Below are 19991 nucleotides of genomic sequence, written 5' to 3' on the forward strand. Positions count from 1 at the left end.
GCAATAGATGAGAATGAAATATCAAGTATAGTAGTGTACAGCTGTTGTCGTCGTAATCAGCTTCAATTTGTTCCTGGACTAACACGTGGAGACGTCCTAAACAGCAGGAGCCCGCAAACAACGCTTCCCATTGGCCCGTGACGCACAGTCCCGCGACTCCCGCAATGGAGGCTTGGATGGCAGCCTTAGGCACCTTGATTTGCGGGCTTTTACTACGTAAGGCTTTTTAGCGCCTAATCTGGGAGGGTCACAGCTTCCCCGAGCGCGCCTGGCGTCTACATGTGTTCCTGTCGGTCATCTTTTGAACTTTCTCCATTCTTCATCTTCCTCACACGACAGGCTGTACGACAGCTATCCAGCTTCAGCTTCAATATATTTTCATTGATTTAATCATAACTGTTGCAGTCCTCTCAATAGAAGCTTCGCCTTTAGCCCAATTTTCAACGAACGGACCGCATCGTGATGTGCTCTTAATGCGCCATCTTCAATGCTTACTTGCAGCGCAGAGCTGCTGACCGTGTCGCAACACTACAACGTCTATGATATCTCAATCAAACTCTGCTAGCGTGATACTTCATGTCTTTCAGCCATGGCGAGCTTTACTGCCCTAAATATCGAGCCCGCGGAGGACATTCAGGAAGAGGTTGACGATACTAAAGAGCTTCAGATCGAAGAGGCTCTCAAGCTGTATCAGAATGCTCTCAAACTTCATTCTCAAGGACCAGCCTTCTACCCACAGGCCAAAGCTGCATATTCTGCTCTCTTACAGTCCGAAATTTTCAAATACCCAGAAGCGATCTCGGACTATCAACGGAGCGCCCTGACAGACGGGGATAACGAAGACGCTGCTATCGATGCGCTTGGTGAGATCGACGTCAACGATGCGGCCGCGAGTGCATTGCCTCGAACGATCTTTCTAGCGTACAAAAACAATGGACAGTTTATCTTGGATCTTGTGAAGGATATGCTTCGGCGGCCGTTAACTGCGGACGAACGGCGTTTGCATATATTGGACGGATCACGGTCTGCTATGAAGATCTTTGCGTCGGCCCTTGAAAGGGATGATACAGATTTGGATCTTTGGCGGAAAAGCGCCCGCATAGGGGCCGCTTTGAACAGCTACCGTCTGGCTCGATATTGTCTGGAGAGCGTTCTAGTCGGCGACGACAATGAGGTTGAAGTGCGAACTGAACAGCTAGGTTTGGATGAGGCATTTGCTGCGGAAGACCTTCGAAATTTAGTCCAAGCGCTGAAGGACGAGCTCTCCTCTATCCAGGCACCTCCATTGAGGAAACCACGACCGTCACTATTTCGATTTTTCGGAAACACTCCCAGGATCTCTACCCGTACCTTCCCGGTTTGTCGCCAAACCTATCCGACATAGCTTCTTCTACTCCGAATCAACCATTAAAACGTCATATTATGGAATCTCCTGTTAGAACATGGGATGGCGTGGGCAAAGCCATCATGCAACTACTGACGGAGATACAGAGAAAACCAAAGGTCCTGGAGTCTGGCGCTGCTGTAGGTATTGAAATACCATTCCAAGAGGTTTCACCACAAAGTCCAGGCGACAACACACTGCCAGTATCTGCGAATCCCAGTGTCTCTGAGAAGACTACGACAATCCTTGAAGCTCCAAATATGATCGACCCAGTAGATGACCAGTCTTCGATTGATCAGCATGCGGAATCACAGCTTAGAGAATCTCTTGAAGGGTTTTCTAAACAATCTGCCGAGAGTCAGGGTACGATAGCAGAAGAGAAGCTAGATGATAACGTCGATAGCAAATCATCCAATGTCAATCCTAGAAAACGGTCATCAACATCTTTGGCGAATGATGAGACGGGGGAGAATTTAAGGGCGAAAAGTCGTCGTATTCGTGCCAGGGAGTCGAATGTGGAAAGCCTGCAGCAGACAGAGGACATCAATCTCGATAACAGATATTTCGAAGACCGTCTAGAAGATTTTGCGCATGCTGATAGGTGGATGTTTGGGACTCTGGGCGAACTGCTCTTGAAAGCAGGCGTTGACGTTCTCGGAACGGTAGACGATCTCAAAAAGCAAATGTTACTGGCGAATAGTCCAAGTTCTTATCAGTCACAAGATATCGATTCGACTCTCGTTCATGACCTCCAAAGCGCTCTCAGAACGTGGAATGAAGAAAAGTCTCGTTCTGCTATGCAGGGAGACAGCTCTACTGCGTTACTGGACAGCCGTGGTAGACAACGATCCGGATTAGCAATATTTCTCGATCATTCACGGAAGTCTACGCAGAAAACCAGCAAAAAGAAGCCGCTGTTTGAAAGCAGTGGCTTAGCTGAATTTACGTCGAATATCAATGAATGCTGGCTTCATATCCACGAAATTGCCTTCCAATGGTTAAGCAGTCTTCTACAACCTGGGAGGGCCCAGTTCTCTCATGCAGCTTCTGACAGACATTCAACAGAATCTTCTTACGTGTCTTTACCGTGGCCAGAGGGTTTGAAGGAGACAATAGTGCAGCTTCTCATTCACGAAGACGCCTATATCTACGAGAGATTGTCCGACTTCATTGCTGAAACGGAACAGCAAGCTTTGCATCAAGCGATGACAGACACTTCTCTGACGTGTACGAGTGACCTTTACGCCAAAGTGGAAATGGTACAAACGATACATGAGCTTCACCTGGACATTCATGCTCATATGAATAACCCCAATAGCGAGATCGATCAGGACACCCGTGCTTTACAACGTGATCGCTTAACCAGATGGGGTGCGTTAGCCCAAACGGCGGTCAACAATCTCTTGGATACTGAACCAGGGAATAAGCAACTTGATAAGATCTCTCTTCGCCACCTTTGGTCAATGACATTTTATTCAAATATGGCGGAGGACGTTAGCCGTGATCATATCCTACGCTGTCTTCAGGATCTCAAAGAAGCCTTGGTCTCGTTCGGTAATCCAGAGATAACACTTACTAATAATGCGTTCATGCCCGAAGTTTCTGCTGCGGCTTTAGATCAGGAAATAACCCGCCTCAATTCCATGGGTTTCTTCATGAGAATTTTTGGATCAGATGGTGAAGACCCAGTCTCTTTGATAGAAAGCATTGAGCCTGTCTTGGACCCTGCTTCCGTCAAGTTTGTCCATGAAGACGGCGCTAGCGATAAAACCACTTCATCTGTTCCAGTTCACTTTCAAGAATTGGCATCGTTTCTCGACAAAGGAGATGCAACGCTTCGCCTTTTCCTGTGGCGCAGATTACAAGACGCTTATCAGGCTATCGAGTACACCCCAAAAGTCGTGTCGTGCCAACTTAGGAGTATTGAGGCAATTATCAACGAACTTCGGGGAAAGGTTTATCTCGAGACGCAAGATGATCGGGCTTCAATTCTGCTTCGGTGGCTAAAGTCCATTAATAATATCTTATCCAAACTTCTACCGCAGCTGATCGATGATCCCGCCAAGTCATTCGAATGTATCGACGTCGACCACTTGCATTCTTCAATGACTGCTGTCGCCCACCTAGCACGGCTTCTTCACAGTTTTACTCTATATGAGGATGCAGTCAAAGTAGGGCAACGGCCGCCGTTGGAGCTTCGAGGAGCTTTAGGGAAATCTCTAGACAATTTCAAGGAGAAACTTCGAGATATGCAAGTTAGGTGTTGGGTTCTCCAGTATATGCTGTTGAAGGAGTATATGACACAGGAAAAGGAAAAGTTCCCTACGCCATCAGACGATCAGATACAGTATCTAAGAGCCGTGCACAATGCGCTCGGGGTTCGCTCAGCTTGCAAATATGCTGACAAGCTATTACTCCGACTGATGAAATCTGAGCTTCTGAGCCTTGAGACTCAGGAAGATTGCGAGTTTGATATTGCACAAGTCCTTCTTGATTTGCACGGCCTCAAGTTCTCCATCCAGATGGGTACTTCTGATCACGGATGCCCGATAGAAAATCCCGACTCAGAATCTGCATCGATGATGATAGATTTTGTCCTCATGCAAGTCAACCGGCTGAACATGAAAGATCTGTCTAGGTCGGACTTGAAGACAACTATTGAGAAGGTACAGCAGGCTATTGGGCCGATCAAACATCCTTCGTTATCATTCAACAAGCGAATCGTGTCAGCCTATCTTAAATCCCCTATCAATCCATCAGAACTTTTCGAACTTGTGCGAGGCGTCGGTGGTCTCGTATTGAGGTCCCTACCTATATCCCATTCTGAAAATGCAAAGAAAGGCTGGTATTTCTTACTCGGTCATGCGTCTTTGACGAAGTTTCGTTCTCAAAAGCGCTTGAATGCAGTACCTACTAATGATCTAGACGACGCCATTGGATACTTTCGACAAGATCTGGAGTATGCGACAGAACGCTGGGAGACATGGTATAGACTTGCTCAAACATACGATTCCAAGCTTGAAGAAGATATTATGTGGTCTGCTGACAAGATCAACAATAATCAAGCCGAGCTAGCCAGCAGTCAACGATGTGCAATTCATTGCTATGCCATGGCAGTTGCTGGTGCATTAAAAGCTGCTGATGATGATTCAAAGACACGACAGACAATCTCGGAGCTGTTCACTGACTTTGGAATGCGCCTGTATGCATCTTCGCGAGAACCGCTCAATATGGCTGCTTTCAGTCTCGAAGATTTTGAACGTCATTATAGCCGCTTTGACAGCCAGGAAGTATACACGGGTAAACCATTCAAAGAACTAGAGATCTACTCCGTTTGGAGTCTTGCAGCTCACATGTTCAGGCGTGCTATGGTTGAGAAACCTACCAACTGGGTTAACCACTATATGCTAAGTAAATGTCGTTGGAAGATGTTCAACAGTGACGAAGCGACGCGAGGCCGTGGTAAATCGGTGACAATAGATGATGTCTTGAATCCTCTACTTGATGCGATTGAAGTATTACCGCAACGAAAAGAAAGGAGTTCATTACCAGACCGGATCCTTGAGCCACACTTTCGGCTAGTTTCTGTACTTCACAAACTTGTTTTGCGACATCAACTCGAGCCCAGCAAAGCTGGAGAGATTCTAGCCGAAACTTCTTGGTCTAAGAATCTGTCGCCTCCTCAGAATACGGAAGAATGGAAGCCTTATGTACTGGACGTCCTGAAGAAACTCAAACATGCGGACAAATCTAACTGGCATCATCGCATACTTTCAAGGATGGCAAAGGTTCATTACGATGGCCATGGTGATGTTGATGCGGCAACAGCAGCAAAGAACGAATTGATGCCTCAGATCTTTACCAAAACCATGGTTCTGCAAGTCTGGCGTCCAGAGTATGAAAGACCTGGACGACATTTCGTCTATACCACTCAATATGTGGCTTACTTCACCAAATTGTTGGACCGAATCAGTGATCATGTTAACCTCGAACAATTACTACGACGAGTGAGAAAGAAGCAAGGAGACTATATCAATCATACGAAGCTGTGGGAAGATATGTGTATTGTGTATGCAAAGGTGAGCTGCGTATTCGCACATTATACATTTGAAGCTATTACTAACTCAAGTCTCAGCTTGTTCGGCGTGCGGGAAATATTACCGAACACTATGAAGAGGGCGTCTTCAAGCAGGTTGGCTGGGATGAATTCGTTGCAAATACCGCTCGTTTGGATGATTTCAAAGATCTTCCGACAACCAACGGGCCAACGATGGACTTGCTTCGGGAAGCAGTGGAGTTCAAGAAACTAAACAACAATCTCATCAAAGTTACCATGTTCGAAGACCTCACCGCTGACATTTATGCGCGGTTGTACGAGGAGAATAAACATCGTTTCATTGAACAGGCAAATGAAGAGAATAGGGGAAGGATGAGAGTTGACCATCTTCTGATGAATACCGACGGCTCTGCAGATGTACCTACGCCTCCTACATCAGCTCCCGCATCGGAGGCACCAGTACCACGCGGTCGAACAAAGGGTATTTCCCGCAGGGACATTCAGAAGCGAGCCGAAGCCATTGTCAGTCGTCATACTCGACCTGCGGTAACGAAGACGGCTGCTACCCCGGTTGATGAAGAGAAATTTTCTACTGCACCGATTGTCCGGGTTCCTACTCTTAACAACATTCAGGAACTCGCGACAGAAAACAAGTCTGCACAACAGGATAGTATGTCTGCCAGTTTACATGAGAGTGCCGACGATGAAAGTGAACTGAGTGAGGTTGATGAGGAGTACCTTGCCAAGCTCAAAGCAGAACAAAGTCTTTTGTTTCCAAATTTGAAATCCATGAAATCCCCAGAACCAGTCTCAGAGCTATCCACGGCAGTCAGTGTTGATGGGGACGGGAATGAGAAAGACATGACTCTTGACGATGAAAACAATGAAGCTGATGGTGAAGACGACATGGAAGGAGAGGATGGAGATACAGAATTCCAAGTAGGCCCGGACGAAGATGAAGAGATGGGGAACGTCGATGAAGAACCAGAAGATGTGGACATGGATGTCGACAAAGTGGATACTGAATTCGACGGAGACACTAACATCGAAGAAGTCGGAGATGAAACAGTGATAACTTTGAAAAAGGGCGATGAGACCGAGCAAGAAGAAAGCATGGTCCAGCCCAATGGCAAGGAGACTGAAAATTTGGCCGAGGAAGAGAAAGGAAAAGAAGACGAAGAGAACAAACCCGCAACAATTAATGGGCCTGGCGAAAGTGAAGCCTCAAAAGATCTCTGAGAAGAAAAATGCTGCAGATGAAAATGAGGTATCTTGATTTAACCACACCTTTCTTCGAAGGATATGAAATGTACAATTAGCGGCGGGGTTTCTCATTTATATGCTGTTCTATGTTGTTCAATTACTATCTGTTTCCTTGAGTGTGCTTTGTTCTCAGGCGGGGTTGATCACTTTAGGGTTGTAAGGTATACTGACAGGTTGGGGTTTCATGGGCTTATATGATGGCGTTATCTTTGCAGTACTTATGCATGATCTTGCGGTTGATCGTGACTATATATATAGCTCTATGGAAGATTGGCTCAATGAATCCGATAGTCTACAACCGATCAATCGGACAACATTCAAGTATATATTAAAAAAAAAAAGAAGGGATTCTGATATTCAATAAATGTCAAAACACCAAAAAGTATGAGATAACCAAATATCCATGCCGACCCAGTAAAACCCATATCCCCATCCCCATTCCCATTTTACCCTAATTTCCAACCCGGACCCATCCAACCAGAACTTCCGATCCAAAGTAGTATGCAAATAGAAACATGGATAAGAATAGAACACAGATATAAACCCAAAAAAAAACCCAAAAAAAACCCCAAAAGGATAGAAAAGCGGAAGGACGTTAGTCTGAATCAATTTGTACTTAAAAGTCATATATCGTCCTCAGGACCCAAATCTTTCTTTCGGGACGTCACTCTTCTCGGGTTTCTGGCACCATTCACCAGGGCAGCCTTGGGCTTAACAGGCGACTTGTAGGTTTCCGCGACTTTGAAAGCAGTTACACGCTGAAACATGTTTTCGAGATCACTGCTGCTGTCACCGCTCACGAGTCTCTGGCCAAATCCTGTGCCACCGCTACGTACGGGAGCAGCGCGAGGTTTTGGTTTGCGAGTTGGCGAAGTTTGGGTGTTGAGTTGACGCTCTAGAGCGGCTAATTTGCTTCTTAGATATTCATTTTCACGCTCAAGTTCGTCGACTCGCTCGTCAGCTGTTGGTTCAGGATCTTCGTAGACTAATGATTGAATGAGTTCCTTATCCTTTGAGAAGGGGGAGGGTAAGTCTTGACTTACTCTTAATGCCGCGAGAGGCTATTTCTAGTTTATTGTCGAGATGCTCCTCATGATGGCCCGCCTAGAGAAGTTGTCAGTGAGAAAAAACGTTTACAAAGTAAGTAGACGAACCTGTCGGTCCATAGCCTCTTGCCATCGCTTGCGTTCCTCCTCCATCTTCTCATCCATTTCTGCGCAGCACTCCTCACGGATCTCCTGCTCAATCATGAGACACCTTCCCTCCGCCGCTTGGAGTTTCAACTCTGCCTCTTGACGGGCTATCTCCTCCTCTGCAAGCCTGACAATCAAGGCCTCGTAGTCATCTGTGATTCTGACAATTTCCCGAGCAGCCTCCTGAAGATCTTCTGTAGAAGCTGCTGCATAGGGTGTATTTCGGCCGTTTGAGGTTTGTGGACGGCTTTGAGTTGAGGCTGAGCTAGACAGAATCGTGCTTGAGACGGATGGGATTCGAGGAACGGTGACCTCCCGAGCCAAGGCTGAATACCGAAGGATTTGTGATGTGGCGTTGAAGTCACCCAATGGATCGGCGGTAACAATCATGACTGCCTTCTGTGGATAGCGGTTGTGAGATGCCGAGTGGGAAGATGGGAAAGAGTTTGAAAATAGCAACTCAGTGAGCTTGCATTGTCTGTATGGAACCACGGTCTTGTTCTGTTAGCCAGGAGTGTTCAGCAAGAAGAGAAAAAGCAAATACCTTATTTCCCTCGGAGAAGTCACTTTGCATCTGCAAACATTGGCCGAGATACATCAAACTCTCGTTGATCTTGCCAGCTTCAGCCAATGTCGCACCAGCTGTTCTAGCATTGCGCGCACGTTCAGAGCCTATTTTAATCAGCCAAAGGTCTTGCATTTAGGACGGAATAAACATACCAGCAAGGTCTACCACCGTCAAAGTATTTCCGGCCCATGAAATCTCTCCATATCGACGGCCACGGACTTTCTTTTTCACTTCAAGACAGAAAAATCCATGACTTCGAGAACTGGCGTTATTGCTTCCGGTTCCAGCAATGCGGCGTTCAGTCAGACCAGTTTCTAGGACCGTCATAGCTTCCTCGTATGTGCTACACACGACTTTACGCAAGCCAGCAACAATTTTGCGGTCTGGTGAGCCTTCTGTAGATTTGAAAAGTAGAGGTCTTCGTTTCTCTTTGCCGTTTCCTTGTCGGCTTGCGGTACCAGAGACTGGTGATGGGGAGAGTAGGTCAAAGATACGGTCATTGTAGACTTCGTACATGGAGACAACAACCACGTATTCCGCTTGTGTATCTATCGGTATGGTCAGATGGGACACATGGGGCACGGACGGTAAAGCGTTGAGGCGCTGATTCAAATAACGCCGGGATAGTAATGGTGCCGAAGTCGATTCCTGAAACCATTTGTAAGAAACTTGACTTTGCAGCTATAGTTAGAGTCGTGTAGCCTTACTAGTAGCGGAGTTTGGCCCCTAGACATTGGAGTCTGTGCTCTGGAAGCTCGCCCTCGCTCACTGGGGTCGCCATATATACTGTGAATAAAGTTTCGAGCAGAAAATAATTGAGCCTCCGACGAATCTGCTGCACTTAGAGAGGCAAGAAGAGTCGGATCTTCAAAATTATCCGCGGAACGTATGGTATTACCAAGAGATCGAAAGAGAACATCAAGGGACATTTGTGTTATTCCGCGTTGGTGCTTTGATCCCAGGATAGTATGGCTCTATTTGCTGTCAGTGCCTAGAGAGTCTTTCTCCAGGGTCCGTCACTTACTTTTCCACTACCAGTAACCCCGAGTGTAGCAACCAGTCCATCTCGACCTTCTTTCAGAACACCTTGGATCAGACTGGGTACGCCTGTATTCTCAAAAACCTCGAGTTGTTTTGAATCCTCTTCAAAAACTCTGGTAAAGGCGAATTTCTCGACTGCCCGCTTTCGTGAATCATTTGGCGGCTGTAAAGTAATATGCGTGGGGCGGCGGCTCTGTGTCTTTGATGCATTGTCATCTTCTGTGGGTTCAGGGGGCTCAACTGTCAGATATCGTTCGCCACGGTGTGCATGAGCTGCTTCTTCCTTTGTGATGGGAGGTCGGAGTCTCAGGTAGACTTGAAATAGCGAGGTCTGGTTTGACGACTGTTTCGTCAAGGAAGTCATTGTGATGATTCGATTTTGGAACGTCAATATGATTGCACTTCATTGATCTCTCAAAATCAATTCGGGTAGAATGTAAACTCATAGAGCTGGTCCGAGAGACAAGTCAATTGTAATTGCAAGGATGTTTGCGTCGTTCAGCTAGAATTTTATCTCGATGTTTTCCTCGAGCTGTGACGTCGAGGTTGTCCCGGCAACGGCTGACAGCTCATCGCGCCCCGCCAGGCGGGACAATCTTTTGTCTCCAGAGCCAATGGCTTTTCGGAGAATCATTCTCTCTTTGCATCTCGAAGCCTCAATTTCTGTTGAGCTGATCCTTTGGCGGTGCTTTTATTCACCGTACTTTCGATCCAGATTATTCAGATGTCGATATGGAGGGGCAATACGGAAGCCCTTGACTTAGTTACGCTGTACCGTTATGATTATTAATCGGCCCGGCCAATTTGGCCGGCGTTCTTCATCAGCAAGGGGATAGCTTCAGCAAACTCGACCTTCTCATAATCTAGGCTGTCGTTAGTTTGAGGCCACTATTGACTGTTAGACGCACGATGGAAGTAAACTACGCCATCCCTGTTCACCTATGCTCTTTATGTGGCAAGCCATTCACTCAAGGTGGGCGGACAATATGATTCTGGTCATTCTAATGAATTACTAACGGGAACATATAGAAAGACAACATCGGCGACACCAAGCTTATTGCCGAAGAAATCAAAGCCGACTCCGGACGCGGCCTCGCTCTTGTAGAGCTTGCAACCAGGCCAAGATCAAATGCAACTTCCGAGACCCATGCAATCAGTGCACCCGCAAGGGGTTGGATTGTGTGTATGAGCCATCTCGGAAAGAGCCGGTAGCAAATGATGCTCCTATTACGATCAGTGACTTCTGGGCTAGCCACAGCACTCATGGCTTAGAGCAGGTCTCTACCTCGAATCTTTTGGGACATGGACTTGATAGGGACTCGCTTGGATTACTCCGCCCAGGAGATATGCCTGACCTTGATAGCGATGGCCTTTTTACGATGCCAGCGACCGAATTCAATTGGGGCGGCTCCAGGCATAAGGAGATAAGCTCTGTGGGCGATCTGCAGATGCCAACAACTTTTTCATCGGATTTGGATACTTACATGTCCTTATTACAAAGTGATGATTTGGATCTCACCTCAGATACTAGCACTAGCAAAACCCTGGATTTAATTCTTCCGGCACAAGTATCAACACCTTTATCGATTCCTAGTACGGAGATCTCGACCACGAGGGTCCATTTCAGTCGAAACAAGATCGTAACCCCGGCACAACAACTATTCACGAGCATGCTTGTTGACATGATTCGCGCATATCCCCTCATGATGACTCGACGTGAAACGTTTCCCCCTTTTGTGCACCCTCACTGTTACCTCTATGAGGGATGTGATACATTTCCTCAAGTATTGACGAATTGTATGGGCATTGCACAATTGTTCGTTTCCCGGACGGATGATACTCGGCCGTTTGTTTGGACCACCGTGATGGCTGAAGTCAGAAGTGTTCTGACCAAGGTAATTATCTGATCTTCGTTGCTTGTTTCAGTGGGGCCCCGCTAAGATACCATAACAGCTCGAATCGATGAATAAATTCGAACTGTTCAGTGCATTGCAGGCATCGCTCTTGTATCTGATCATGCGCGCAATAGAGACAGGGCGACAGGAGTCGGCACCCGATCTCGAGCTAATACGAGCTCATGAGGTCCGTATGCCAATGATTGATTATCATATTTCACTTTATTTGACATGAACTAATGAGACATAGATTATATGTGATTATACCCTGCAAAAAATCGGTAACCACGTTGCTCCGGAAGTCAATGATCCTAATCGGCAATGGAAGGACTGGATATTCGATGAATCAGTTAAACGGTATGCATTGCTCTATTCAGTATCGTATAACTCGCCGTATCATATAAACTCTCTGACATGCAATGAATGCAGAGTCGCTTGGGTCTGGTTTTCTTTAAGTGTGGTATATCAAATACGCAGTGGAGCACCCTGCAAAGTGGCCGATTCCACTGGAAGTATACCTTTACCTTGTACCAAGACTGAATGGGAGGCACAGACGGAAGAAGAATGGAGAAAAGAGTATTACAAGGCCAGGAACTCTCAAACTGCCACCTCTATACAAACCTTCGGTGACTTGATAGATGCGCATAGAGGCTCACCTGCAGATAGAGCCGCAAAGGCAAAACAGTTGGAAGCATGGAATGCAGGAATTGACAATCTAGGTGTTTTGTTGAATCTTGCTGTGTACATGACTCGAGATTGACATGCAACGAAGATCTGAAGAAAGACAAAAGCCCTATCTACCATGGAATGACACCATGACGATCTGAGAAGGTCCCCGTCGTCTCATCGTCGTCAGGAACAGTGGCCAACTCGACAATACGTTGGGCGCCAGCCTCCGGTTTTTCGCCATAGGGTATATACCCTGTAAGCTGCGTTTGGATGAGACCCGGACAAACAGCATTGACACGCGCTCTCATCTCTTCGCCCAATATGCGCGCATAATTCGAGACGAGCATGTTCACACCAACTTTGCTAGTGTCATACATCTTATAATCGATCTTATAATACAAGGTATTCGGATTCAGACTCTCGGCCAATGAAGCCATCCGAGTCGACACAAAGATCACGCGCGGGCGTTGACTCGATTTGCGCAACAAGGGAATCATGGCCTCCGTCAGACAGGCAGTACCAATCACATTCGTAGACAATGTGAGTTCCCAGAGTTGACGCAATGACATGTTTGCGGCTTCACCTTGTACGCGTACATCTAGCTGGATGCCAGCGTTGTTGATGAGAACGTCTAGTCTGCTGTATTTTTGAGTGATGTATTCAGCTGCCTTGGCGATGGACTCGTCGGATGTGATGTCTAACTGTACGCTATCGACCGATAAGCCCTCGGATTGAAGTTCCTTGGCTGCCTTGAGGCCGTTGTTGGCATTGCGAGAACCGATTATGACTTGATAGCCGTGTTCGCGTGCTAGACGAGTTGCTGTTGCCAGGCCGATGCCTTGGTTGGCGCCGCTGATGAGGGCAATGGTTTTGGGCATTCTGTCGTCAAGTGATGATGTATTGATATGTGAATATAGATCAAGTAGACAAACAATGCTGCTGTATATACCTAAGATTTTCCGAGTCAAGGCGAGGATCCATGGATGTACATTATACTTCTTATATAGACGAGTCCTAGAGTACCTATCGATTTTGGCCGAGACCTATTCAAAAACTATGCAGATGCGCCTATGTCAAATCTGGCCGAGGGTAGTCAAAATGAAACGTGAGATTATAGCGCTGGAGATAATCCTGTCTGAATAATTCTGAGAGATCCATGCTTAAAGTATTTGTAATCTTTTCGAAGAGGTTCGATAGACATGGCCTCGATGAATTGAGTGGCATACGTTACTGCGTAGCTTCCTACACCAGGAATGCTTGTTAATGGGATTTCCAGGCGTATGGTCTTTCCTGAACTTCAAGGGATGGAATAAGATGAAATGTTCATTATTTTCAGATTTCGAAAATGTCCAAATATTCTACTTCAACATGCTGTGATCTCTGACGAATATGAGAATGCAGAAACATACCCCTTCCCTTAACATGGTAATGATACATGCATTGAAGTGTGAAAAAAAAAATAGATCCGAAAGAAATGGATAGTTCAACGGAAGGCGTCCCTTTACCAAGCCGTTAAACGAAATCAGTGGACGTACTTTAAAAATGTTGTATTTTTCTGATTCACTCTTCATCCTCGACGGCCTTCTTTTTGCGTCCGCGCTTTGGCTTTTCGCTGTTGGTAGTAGCCGCCTTGCCGCGGACTTTCTTTGCTGGCTCATTGACTTTGGTCGCTTCTTGCTCAACTCTCTCGTGTTCTCCATCTTCGTGACCATTCGCTGCAGAGGCCTTCTTCCTTGATTTCTTCACGGGTTTCTCTGGCTGCGTAGCAGTTGCTTCTTCCACTGCCTTGCGTGCTCTGCTGCGCTTTGCTGGCCTTTCTTCAGGCGCCTCTTCTTGGGCGGCGGGTTTGCCTTTGGTCTTTTTGGTATTCTTACTGTGCGCTTCTTCTTCTACATCTGCACGAGATCGCTTCTTGCTTTTGGCTACAGTATCGGCCTCGGCCTTCTTAGACGAACCATCAATCTCATTCTGCACCTCCTGCAAGTACAGGTAAGTTTTCGCTTTTCCACAGGATTACGGGTGTGTTTGAGACATACCTCGCTAGCATCGCCATTTAAGAGCGAGTGCTGAATGAAAATCATTAGTGATGGACACTTATCTCCGCCAGGCTCACTTACATCGGTCTTATCAGCTTCATCAATCTCACCCGTCTCGATAGCCTTCTTGACTTTCTCCTGGTTTTCAGCAGACAACTCCTCCAGGCCATCTACCATGTCAAAGTTTGGTTCACCATCTTCCGAAATGGACTCTAAGATGTTTGCAAGAACCCGAGAGGTAATACATCCCCTATCGTATATAGTGTTAGCAGGATTTATTCAAAGATAAGATGTTTAGCAAGACAGACGGACCAATGGCGGTAAGACCAGCTCTGAAATCGTTCGGTGTCAACCCAGGTTCCTAGACGAAGTTCGCCCTTCTGGATCTTGATCTTGTGGTCTTTGCATGCCTTGACAGAGCAACCGGCCCGCTTGTTAGGAGACTCCTCTGTAGATGGTTAGTCAAAGGAAATAAATGTCAACATATTGAATAGCACGAAATAGATGCAGTATCATCAGCCTTGACTACAGACGTAGCTATACGTATGCGAGCGCCAGGTGAGGGGTTGGGCAGATGATGCCTCAAGTCAGATTGTCAAGCACATACCGATGCGGTAGCTACCCATGACACGAAACGACACGGGTCTCCAAAAATACTCAGACAGAGAGCGATTTGCAGCAGTCAATCCGACAAGATAACTGATGAAAGTCAATGGTAAGGATGATTTTAGAAGAGAAAAAGAGAAGGATTAATGGGAAAGGAAGAAGTATGTACAGAAAAAAAGAAAAAAAGAAGTGGATGGATACGACAGGAGCAAGGAATAGACTGAAGTAGAACCCGCACTGAGCACCTCCCTTCTCAGTACCCGTTTGTCTACAACATGTGACTTCTATCCTGCAGCAAAAATCGTCAAATATACCCCAGAGTCCATTCAAAAACGCTGAGGAAGATAAAAGATAGATAAATGGACGCAATTGTATAGCGGTATCGCTACCGTTACCGTACATAGTACTGGCCCTAAGTTAGCTAGTCTGGGTAAGGTACGCCGCTGATTTTCAAATTTACCGTATTTACGTCAGTATGCGACTTTCCGACCTTAAATATCTCAAAGCTTCAACAACACCTAATCGCATCTTGCGCGACACAGCCACGAAAAACATCGCCATACAACCTAGCATTACAAATTGAACTCGTCAGTAATAGCGGACAAAAGGGTTGGGAACTATCGTCGCGACACCCGCATACCAGAGGCGGACGTAGAAAAGTGTCCTCCCCGTTGCAATTGACAACACTCAGAACAGTCGCGAACACCAGATCAACCATATATAAGACCGGAAATGTCAGAACCCGGCAAAGAGTCGATACCCACCAGCGCCGACCCAAGAAGCAAGCGGCCAACGAAGCGCCGGCAACTCACACCCGTCTCCGAACAAGCAAACCAAATCAACGTCCTATTCAAGGACCCCATCAGAGAAGTGCATTTACCACCAATATCCAAACCGCGAACGCTCGATTCTCTTGCACCACCGCCAGAAATCGTCGCAAATGTTCAGGGTTCATCCGCTGGTGCAGGCTCCGGCGAATTCCACGTCTACAAAGCCAGTCGTCGACGGGAATACGAGCGCATACGCTTGATGGAAGAAGAATCCAAACGGGAGAAATCAAACGAGGAATTTGAGAAAAAGAGGGCCGAGACGATACGGAAGGATCAGGAGAAGACAGAGCGGAATAGAAGGAAACGTGAGAAACGCAAAGCAGCGGCAGCGAAGACTAAGAATGGGAACTCTTCAACTGCGATGGATGTAGATGGTGATGCTGAGAAAAAGCCAAAACAGGCGCTTTCTCGGCTTGGGCCTCTTCCTCCACGAGACAGGGATCAGGACACGCAAGTGGATGATAATAATGAGGAACAGAGGTCTCACGAAGAACAAGGAGTTATAATTCATGACGATTGAGTGTGACTTACGCTCTATATCTGTGATTCATGTCATGGGCTCAATATTGGAAAATATCTTTTTGACTCCCTCAAAATTAAAATATGTATTTGTACAACTATTCAATAATTTGGGTCATGCAACATAACTGATTAGCTCTATTCTTTCATTCTTCTGTATTTTATTTCCAGACATGGACGTTTTATTCCTCGCCACCACCACCGACATTGGCACCGGCCTGTTGCGCGGATTTGGCGCTGCAAATGTCGTCCACGCGAAGGAGTAGGCATGCAGACTAGGGATATTATGTTAGCCAATTGATCGTAAGGCAAAGTAAAATTATCGATTACATACCTCAACAGCAGTCTTAATGCTTTGCAACTTGACAGCTTCTGGCTCCCAAACACCGTACTCTTTCATATCGACAATAGCACCGGTATCGCCATTGATACCCCAGCTATAGTTTCCCTCAACATGCTTGGCACGCAAACGGGTAAGCACTCGGATGGGGCTGTCACCGGCGTTTTCAACCAAAGTTCGAGGAATAACCTCCATTGCCTCTGCAACAGCCTTATATGGCCATTGCTGAACGCCTTCGACCGACTTTGCAAGCTGTTGGAGCTTGACCGAGACTGCCATCTCAGTAGCACCGCCACCGGGAGCGAGGCGGGGGTGGAAGATGACATTTCGAGCAACAGCCATAGCATCCTGGAGGTTTCGCTCAATTTCGTTCAAGATATCCTTTGATGGGCCGCGTAGAAGGATTGTGCAGGCTTTGGGGTCCTCGCATTTCCGCATGAATGTAAAGTATTCGTCACCAATCTTCTCAATCTCGAACAAGCCGCATCGCGTTCCAACATCTGATTCCTGAAGGTCATCGACACGGTTGACAATCGTTGCACCGGTAGCACGTGCGATACGATTGTTGTCAGTCTTTCTCACACGACGGAGTGCTGTCACGTTGTTCTTGACGAGGAAATGTTGGGCGAGATCTTTGCACTGTTAGCTCTGATGTCACACTCCATTCGCTGCTACCCGGAATTGACTTACCAGAAACACCCTTTTCAGTGATGACGACGTCTGGCTTCAATGCCAAAATGGCGTCGCACATATGTTTCACCTGTTCTTCTTCAATTTCCAATATCCGGTTCCAGTCGTCCTCCTTAGAAACTTCAATATTCGTCTGAGATTCACCCTTCTTGTACTCAAGGGGGCAGTCGAGAAGGATGATTCTGGGATTCTCGATCCGTCTTCGCATCTTCGGGTGTGTAATATCCTTGTTGACCATCACTCCATCAATCACCGCACTATCCTCAATTTCACCACCGGGAATCTTCTCAACACGAGCATATCGCTTAATGTCGACTTCACGTTTTCCACCCCCGACTTCAAAGGACACGGTGCGGACGGCCTTGAGGGCAAGACTGCACATGAGCTCTGACCATCTGGAGACGAACTTGGTGCCGATAGACGATTGAATCAGGCTGTACATGGCTTTGTCATTATCGATGTCAACTGGCATAGAGATCTCTTCCACGATTTGAAGAGCGTCATTGAGGGCCCGCTTGTAGGCGGAAATGATCTGGACGGGGTGGATGTTTCGTTCTAGCTGAGGAAGGGCTTGAGCGAGCATTTCACCAGCTATGTAACTGTTAGATGTCTCTTCGTTGAATAATATATAGACTTCATACCCAAAATAATGACTGTTGTTGTTCCGTCTCCAACTTCTTCATCTTGTGTGCGACTAAGCTCAATCATGCTCTTTGCTGCGGGGTGGGCAACTTCGATTTCTCGGAGGATCGCATGTCCATCATTTGTAAGCACAATACCTCCCATAGGATCCAACAGCATCTTCAACATAGCCTTGGGACCAAGACAGGATCGAATAATATCGGCGACACTGGGAGAGACGAAGTTAGAGTGTATACAGAAAAGAGTGAGTTGCTGGATTGAGACTCATCGTACGTTTTGGCAGCTGTGATATTGGACAACTGAGCTTGCCGACCAACCTGTCGATCACCCTTCTGGGTATCTTGTACGCATTGTCAGTTGATGTGTTGTTGAAGACTTTTAGGGGTGCAAATGGCGGGGGATAAAATCATACTCATGACCACGACTGGCGCCTGCATGTTGATGGTGAGCAGGTTCTTTGACCCGCAGACAGGACACTATGTGTTTGAAATGAAATAAATAACACAGAATCAAAGGAGAAGAGTGTGTTGATATACGCTCCTTGAGACCAAGCGAGGAAAGGGAGCTTGCGAAGTATTTATGGCTCAAGCTATCAAGTCAAATTTCCCATTCTTAAAGTGGGATTGCTGCTTCCGCTGCCTGTGTTGCGCTAGGCTTGTTGTGTACTAGCGCTATTTATCTACATCCCCGTGCTTAGAACAACTGTCTACGGATGCGATTGCTCATGGAAAATCATATCTTCATTCATAAGATCAGGATTCAATCATAATGTACGCGAATTATCCTCTACCATCTCACGGTATTAAACGAGCTCTGATTTATTGACAGGTAATGGCAAGTCCATTCAGTTGCATACAGTCGTTTTCTGAGTGTTCATCTCTCAAAGGCTTCTTTTTGAAACATAATTGCGAAGTACAATTTGCTGCAGGAGCCATCCAAATTTAACTGGCAGATTGCTCTGTTGTGTGGTCTAGTTTTCATTCTTCATCCACTTGTTCAAACGGGATAAACTCCGCTTGAGACGCGCACGCAAATTCGATGCGACCGGTTTGACTGACAGAGACCTCAAGCCTGAGGATCGCCTGTTGTGATGCTTTCGGTGCTTCTGGTTCACCGCTAGATTCGGAGGCATAGGTTGATGGTAACCATTGAGGACTCGGGATTCTCTTGCTGGAGCCACACGTTTATTAAGCATCTGGGCGCTTCGAGTCAGAGAGCAACCATGAGAGGTGGTTGGACGTTGTGCGTGTGAAGCATAATTCGCAACTCCTGAATGTGTGGCCCACCTGTAGCGATCTCCAGGTCCAAGACTCTGACTAGTGGGGCTTCCTTTGGCTGCACGACTGGTCGCCTGCTGAAAACCATTGCACCTGCTTGTTGGAGGTGGCACTGCAAAGTACAAAGGGGTTGGAGCACGGTCATAACGGATTGGTTTTTTGCGAACATGCTCGACAGGTTTGATCCAGTAATCGGCTGTCATGACACGTAGGTCTGGGTACTCTTTCTTCAGCGTCTCGTACCGTTCTGCCTGTATCTCGCGCATGATTTTTTGAAGACGGCTAGGGATTGCAGCCAAAGCTCTTGGGTTGAGGGGGACAAAGATTTCTTCTTCATCTACCATGTCATCGCTCAGAGATGAGCCAACCGACGCGCAGTCATCCATGTAGTATGCATTTCTGTTGAAATCCAGAGGCGAGATACATTGCGAGTGTGGCCTTGGTTGCTCTGTGTGACCGTATGTCGCTGTTGCTGTTGGAAGTGCAGACGAGCTGTAGCTCATATAACGTTGTCTTGAAGGCATGTTGGGCGAGGCGTCATCTCATACAGAATGCTCGCTAGAACAGCAGATTGACCAGAATGTGTGTCTCAAAGATAGTTGGGCAATGTTCGAATGAGAACCAAGATGCAGTGTTCAGAAATAAATGCAAGACTACAAGAGTGTCGAAGTCAGATGAATTCTTGGGGTCAAGCAAGAAAATGATAGCGAGATAGTCAAATAGATTTCTGCCACCGAGACAAAATTAGACGAGGGGCTTCTGTGCGAGAAATTGACGAAAAATTTCCTGGGGAGATTAACACACACTACACGGCCGCAGTCTCTTTGTTAAGCGATACGACAAGCACTCATATTTTGCTGTTTGCCTGACAGCTGAGCGTAAACCCATCTAGTGTGTTTGTTTCGTCTTCGCAAATTGGGGCGTCGATGCCTATCAAAATCAACAACCAGAGGCACTTTTCTTTGCCAGTAACAGAGAAAA

General features: G+C 46.7%; 8 protein-coding genes across 8 annotated transcripts; 3 read left to right on the forward strand and 5 right to left on the reverse strand.

Moving 5' to 3' along the window:
* Positions 1-589: 589 nt before the first annotated feature.
* On the forward strand, positions 590-6680 carry TSTA_031420 (transcriptional corepressor of histone genes (Hir3), putative; the record flags this gene model as incomplete). Its single annotated transcript, XM_002480272.1, has 3 exons — positions 590-1346; positions 1385-5463; positions 5520-6680. The coding sequence occupies 3 exons, from the start codon at positions 590-592 to the stop codon at positions 6678-6680; spliced, it is 5997 nt and encodes a 1998-aa protein (XP_002480317.1).
* A 621-nt stretch (positions 6681-7301) lies between these two features.
* TSTA_031430 (kinesin family protein) lies at positions 7302-9916 on the reverse strand. Its single transcript, XM_002480273.1, has 7 exons — positions 9490-9916; positions 9173-9439; positions 8618-9113; positions 8442-8569; positions 7859-8398; positions 7748-7808; positions 7302-7689 (listed from the first exon to the last, which is right to left on the reverse strand). The coding sequence occupies exons 1-7, from the start codon at positions 9868-9870 to the stop codon at positions 7328-7330; spliced, it is 2235 nt and encodes a 744-aa protein (XP_002480318.1). The 5' UTR covers positions 9871-9916; the 3' UTR covers positions 7302-7327.
* Positions 9917-10156: 240 nt separating this feature from the next.
* TSTA_031440 (uncharacterized protein) lies at positions 10157-11413 on the forward strand (the record flags this gene model as incomplete). Its single annotated transcript, XM_002480274.1, has 2 exons — positions 10157-10479; positions 10536-11413. Exons 1-2 carry the CDS (start codon positions 10416-10418, stop codon positions 11411-11413), a joined length of 942 nt encoding a protein of 313 aa, XP_002480319.1. The 5' UTR covers positions 10157-10415.
* Positions 11414-12198: 785 nt separating this feature from the next.
* TSTA_031450 (short chain dehydrogenase family protein, putative) lies at positions 12199-13051 on the reverse strand (the record flags this gene model as incomplete). Its single annotated transcript, XM_002480275.1, has 2 exons — positions 12199-12949; positions 13020-13051. The coding sequence occupies 2 exons, from the start codon at positions 13049-13051 to the stop codon at positions 12199-12201; spliced, it is 783 nt and encodes a 260-aa protein (XP_002480320.1).
* A 399-nt stretch (positions 13052-13450) lies between these two features.
* Positions 13451-15029, reverse strand: TSTA_031460 (uncharacterized protein). The gene is made up of 5 exons (XM_002480276.1): positions 14714-15029; positions 14419-14554; positions 14188-14356; positions 14107-14136; positions 13451-14047 (listed from the first exon to the last, which is right to left on the reverse strand). The coding sequence occupies exons 1-5, from the start codon at positions 14730-14732 to the stop codon at positions 13631-13633; spliced, it is 771 nt and encodes a 256-aa protein (XP_002480321.1). The 5' UTR covers positions 14733-15029; the 3' UTR covers positions 13451-13630.
* Positions 15030-15240: 211 nt separating this feature from the next.
* TSTA_031470 (DUF1168 domain protein) lies at positions 15241-16062 on the forward strand (the record flags this gene model as incomplete). Its single annotated transcript, XM_002480277.1, has 1 exon — positions 15241-16062. Exon 1 carries the CDS (start codon positions 15445-15447, stop codon positions 16060-16062), a length of 618 nt encoding a protein of 205 aa, XP_002480322.1. The 5' UTR covers positions 15241-15444.
* Positions 16063-16121: 59 nt separating this feature from the next.
* Positions 16122-18251, reverse strand: TSTA_031480 (t-complex protein 1, gamma subunit (Cct3), putative). Its single transcript, XM_002480278.1, has 6 exons — positions 18146-18251; positions 18007-18073; positions 17733-17941; positions 17092-17682; positions 16396-17033; positions 16122-16336 (listed from the first exon to the last, which is right to left on the reverse strand). Exons 1-6 carry the CDS (start codon positions 18168-18170, stop codon positions 16244-16246), a joined length of 1623 nt encoding a protein of 540 aa, XP_002480323.1. The 5' UTR covers positions 18171-18251; the 3' UTR covers positions 16122-16243.
* A 452-nt stretch (positions 18252-18703) lies between these two features.
* Positions 18704-19745, reverse strand: TSTA_031490 (uncharacterized protein; the record flags this gene model as incomplete). Its single annotated transcript, XM_002480279.1, has 2 exons — positions 19104-19745; positions 18704-19019 (listed from the first exon to the last, which is right to left on the reverse strand). Exons 1-2 carry the CDS (start codon positions 19532-19534, stop codon positions 18704-18706), a joined length of 747 nt encoding a protein of 248 aa, XP_002480324.1. The 5' UTR covers positions 19535-19745.
* Positions 19746-19991: the final 246 nt, after the last annotated feature.

This window comes from Talaromyces stipitatus, genomic scaffold (assembly GCF_000003125.1).
Source record: "Talaromyces stipitatus ATCC 10500 scf_1105507295541 genomic scaffold, whole genome shotgun sequence".
NCBI classification, from domain to species: Eukaryota; Fungi; Ascomycota; class Eurotiomycetes; order Eurotiales; family Trichocomaceae; genus Talaromyces; species Talaromyces stipitatus.

Coding starts and splice junctions, on each gene's coding strand:
- TSTA_031430 (XM_002480273.1), bottom strand. CDS start 9,870: ATGACTTCCTTGACGAAACAGTCGTCAAACCAGACCTCGCTATTTCAA. Junction 8,399..8,441: donor ACTTCTCCGAGGGAAATAAG/GTATTTGCTTTT, acceptor CCTGGCTAACAG/AACAAGACCGTGGTTCCATA. Junction 7,690..7,747: donor AGCCTCTCGCGGCATTAAGA/GTAAGTCAAGAC, acceptor TTCAATCATTAG/TCTACGAAGATCCTGAACCA.
- TSTA_031460 (XM_002480276.1), bottom strand. Junction 14,137..14,187: donor ATGAAGCTGATAAGACCGAT/GTAAGTGAGCCT, acceptor ATTTTCATTCAG/CACTCGCTCTTAAATGGCGA. Junction 14,048..14,106: donor TAAATGGCGATGCTAGCGAG/GTATGTCTCAAA, acceptor CTGTACTTGCAG/GAGGTGCAGAATGAGATTGA.
- TSTA_031480 (XM_002480278.1), bottom strand. CDS start 18,170: ATGCAGGCGCCAGTCGTGGTCATGA. Junction 17,683..17,732: donor AACAACAGTCATTATTTTGG/GTATGAAGTCTA, acceptor ACAGTTACATAG/CTGGTGAAATGCTCGCTCAA. Junction 17,034..17,091: donor CACTGAAAAGGGTGTTTCTG/GTAAGTCAATTC, acceptor AACAGTGCAAAG/ATCTCGCCCAACATTTCCTC.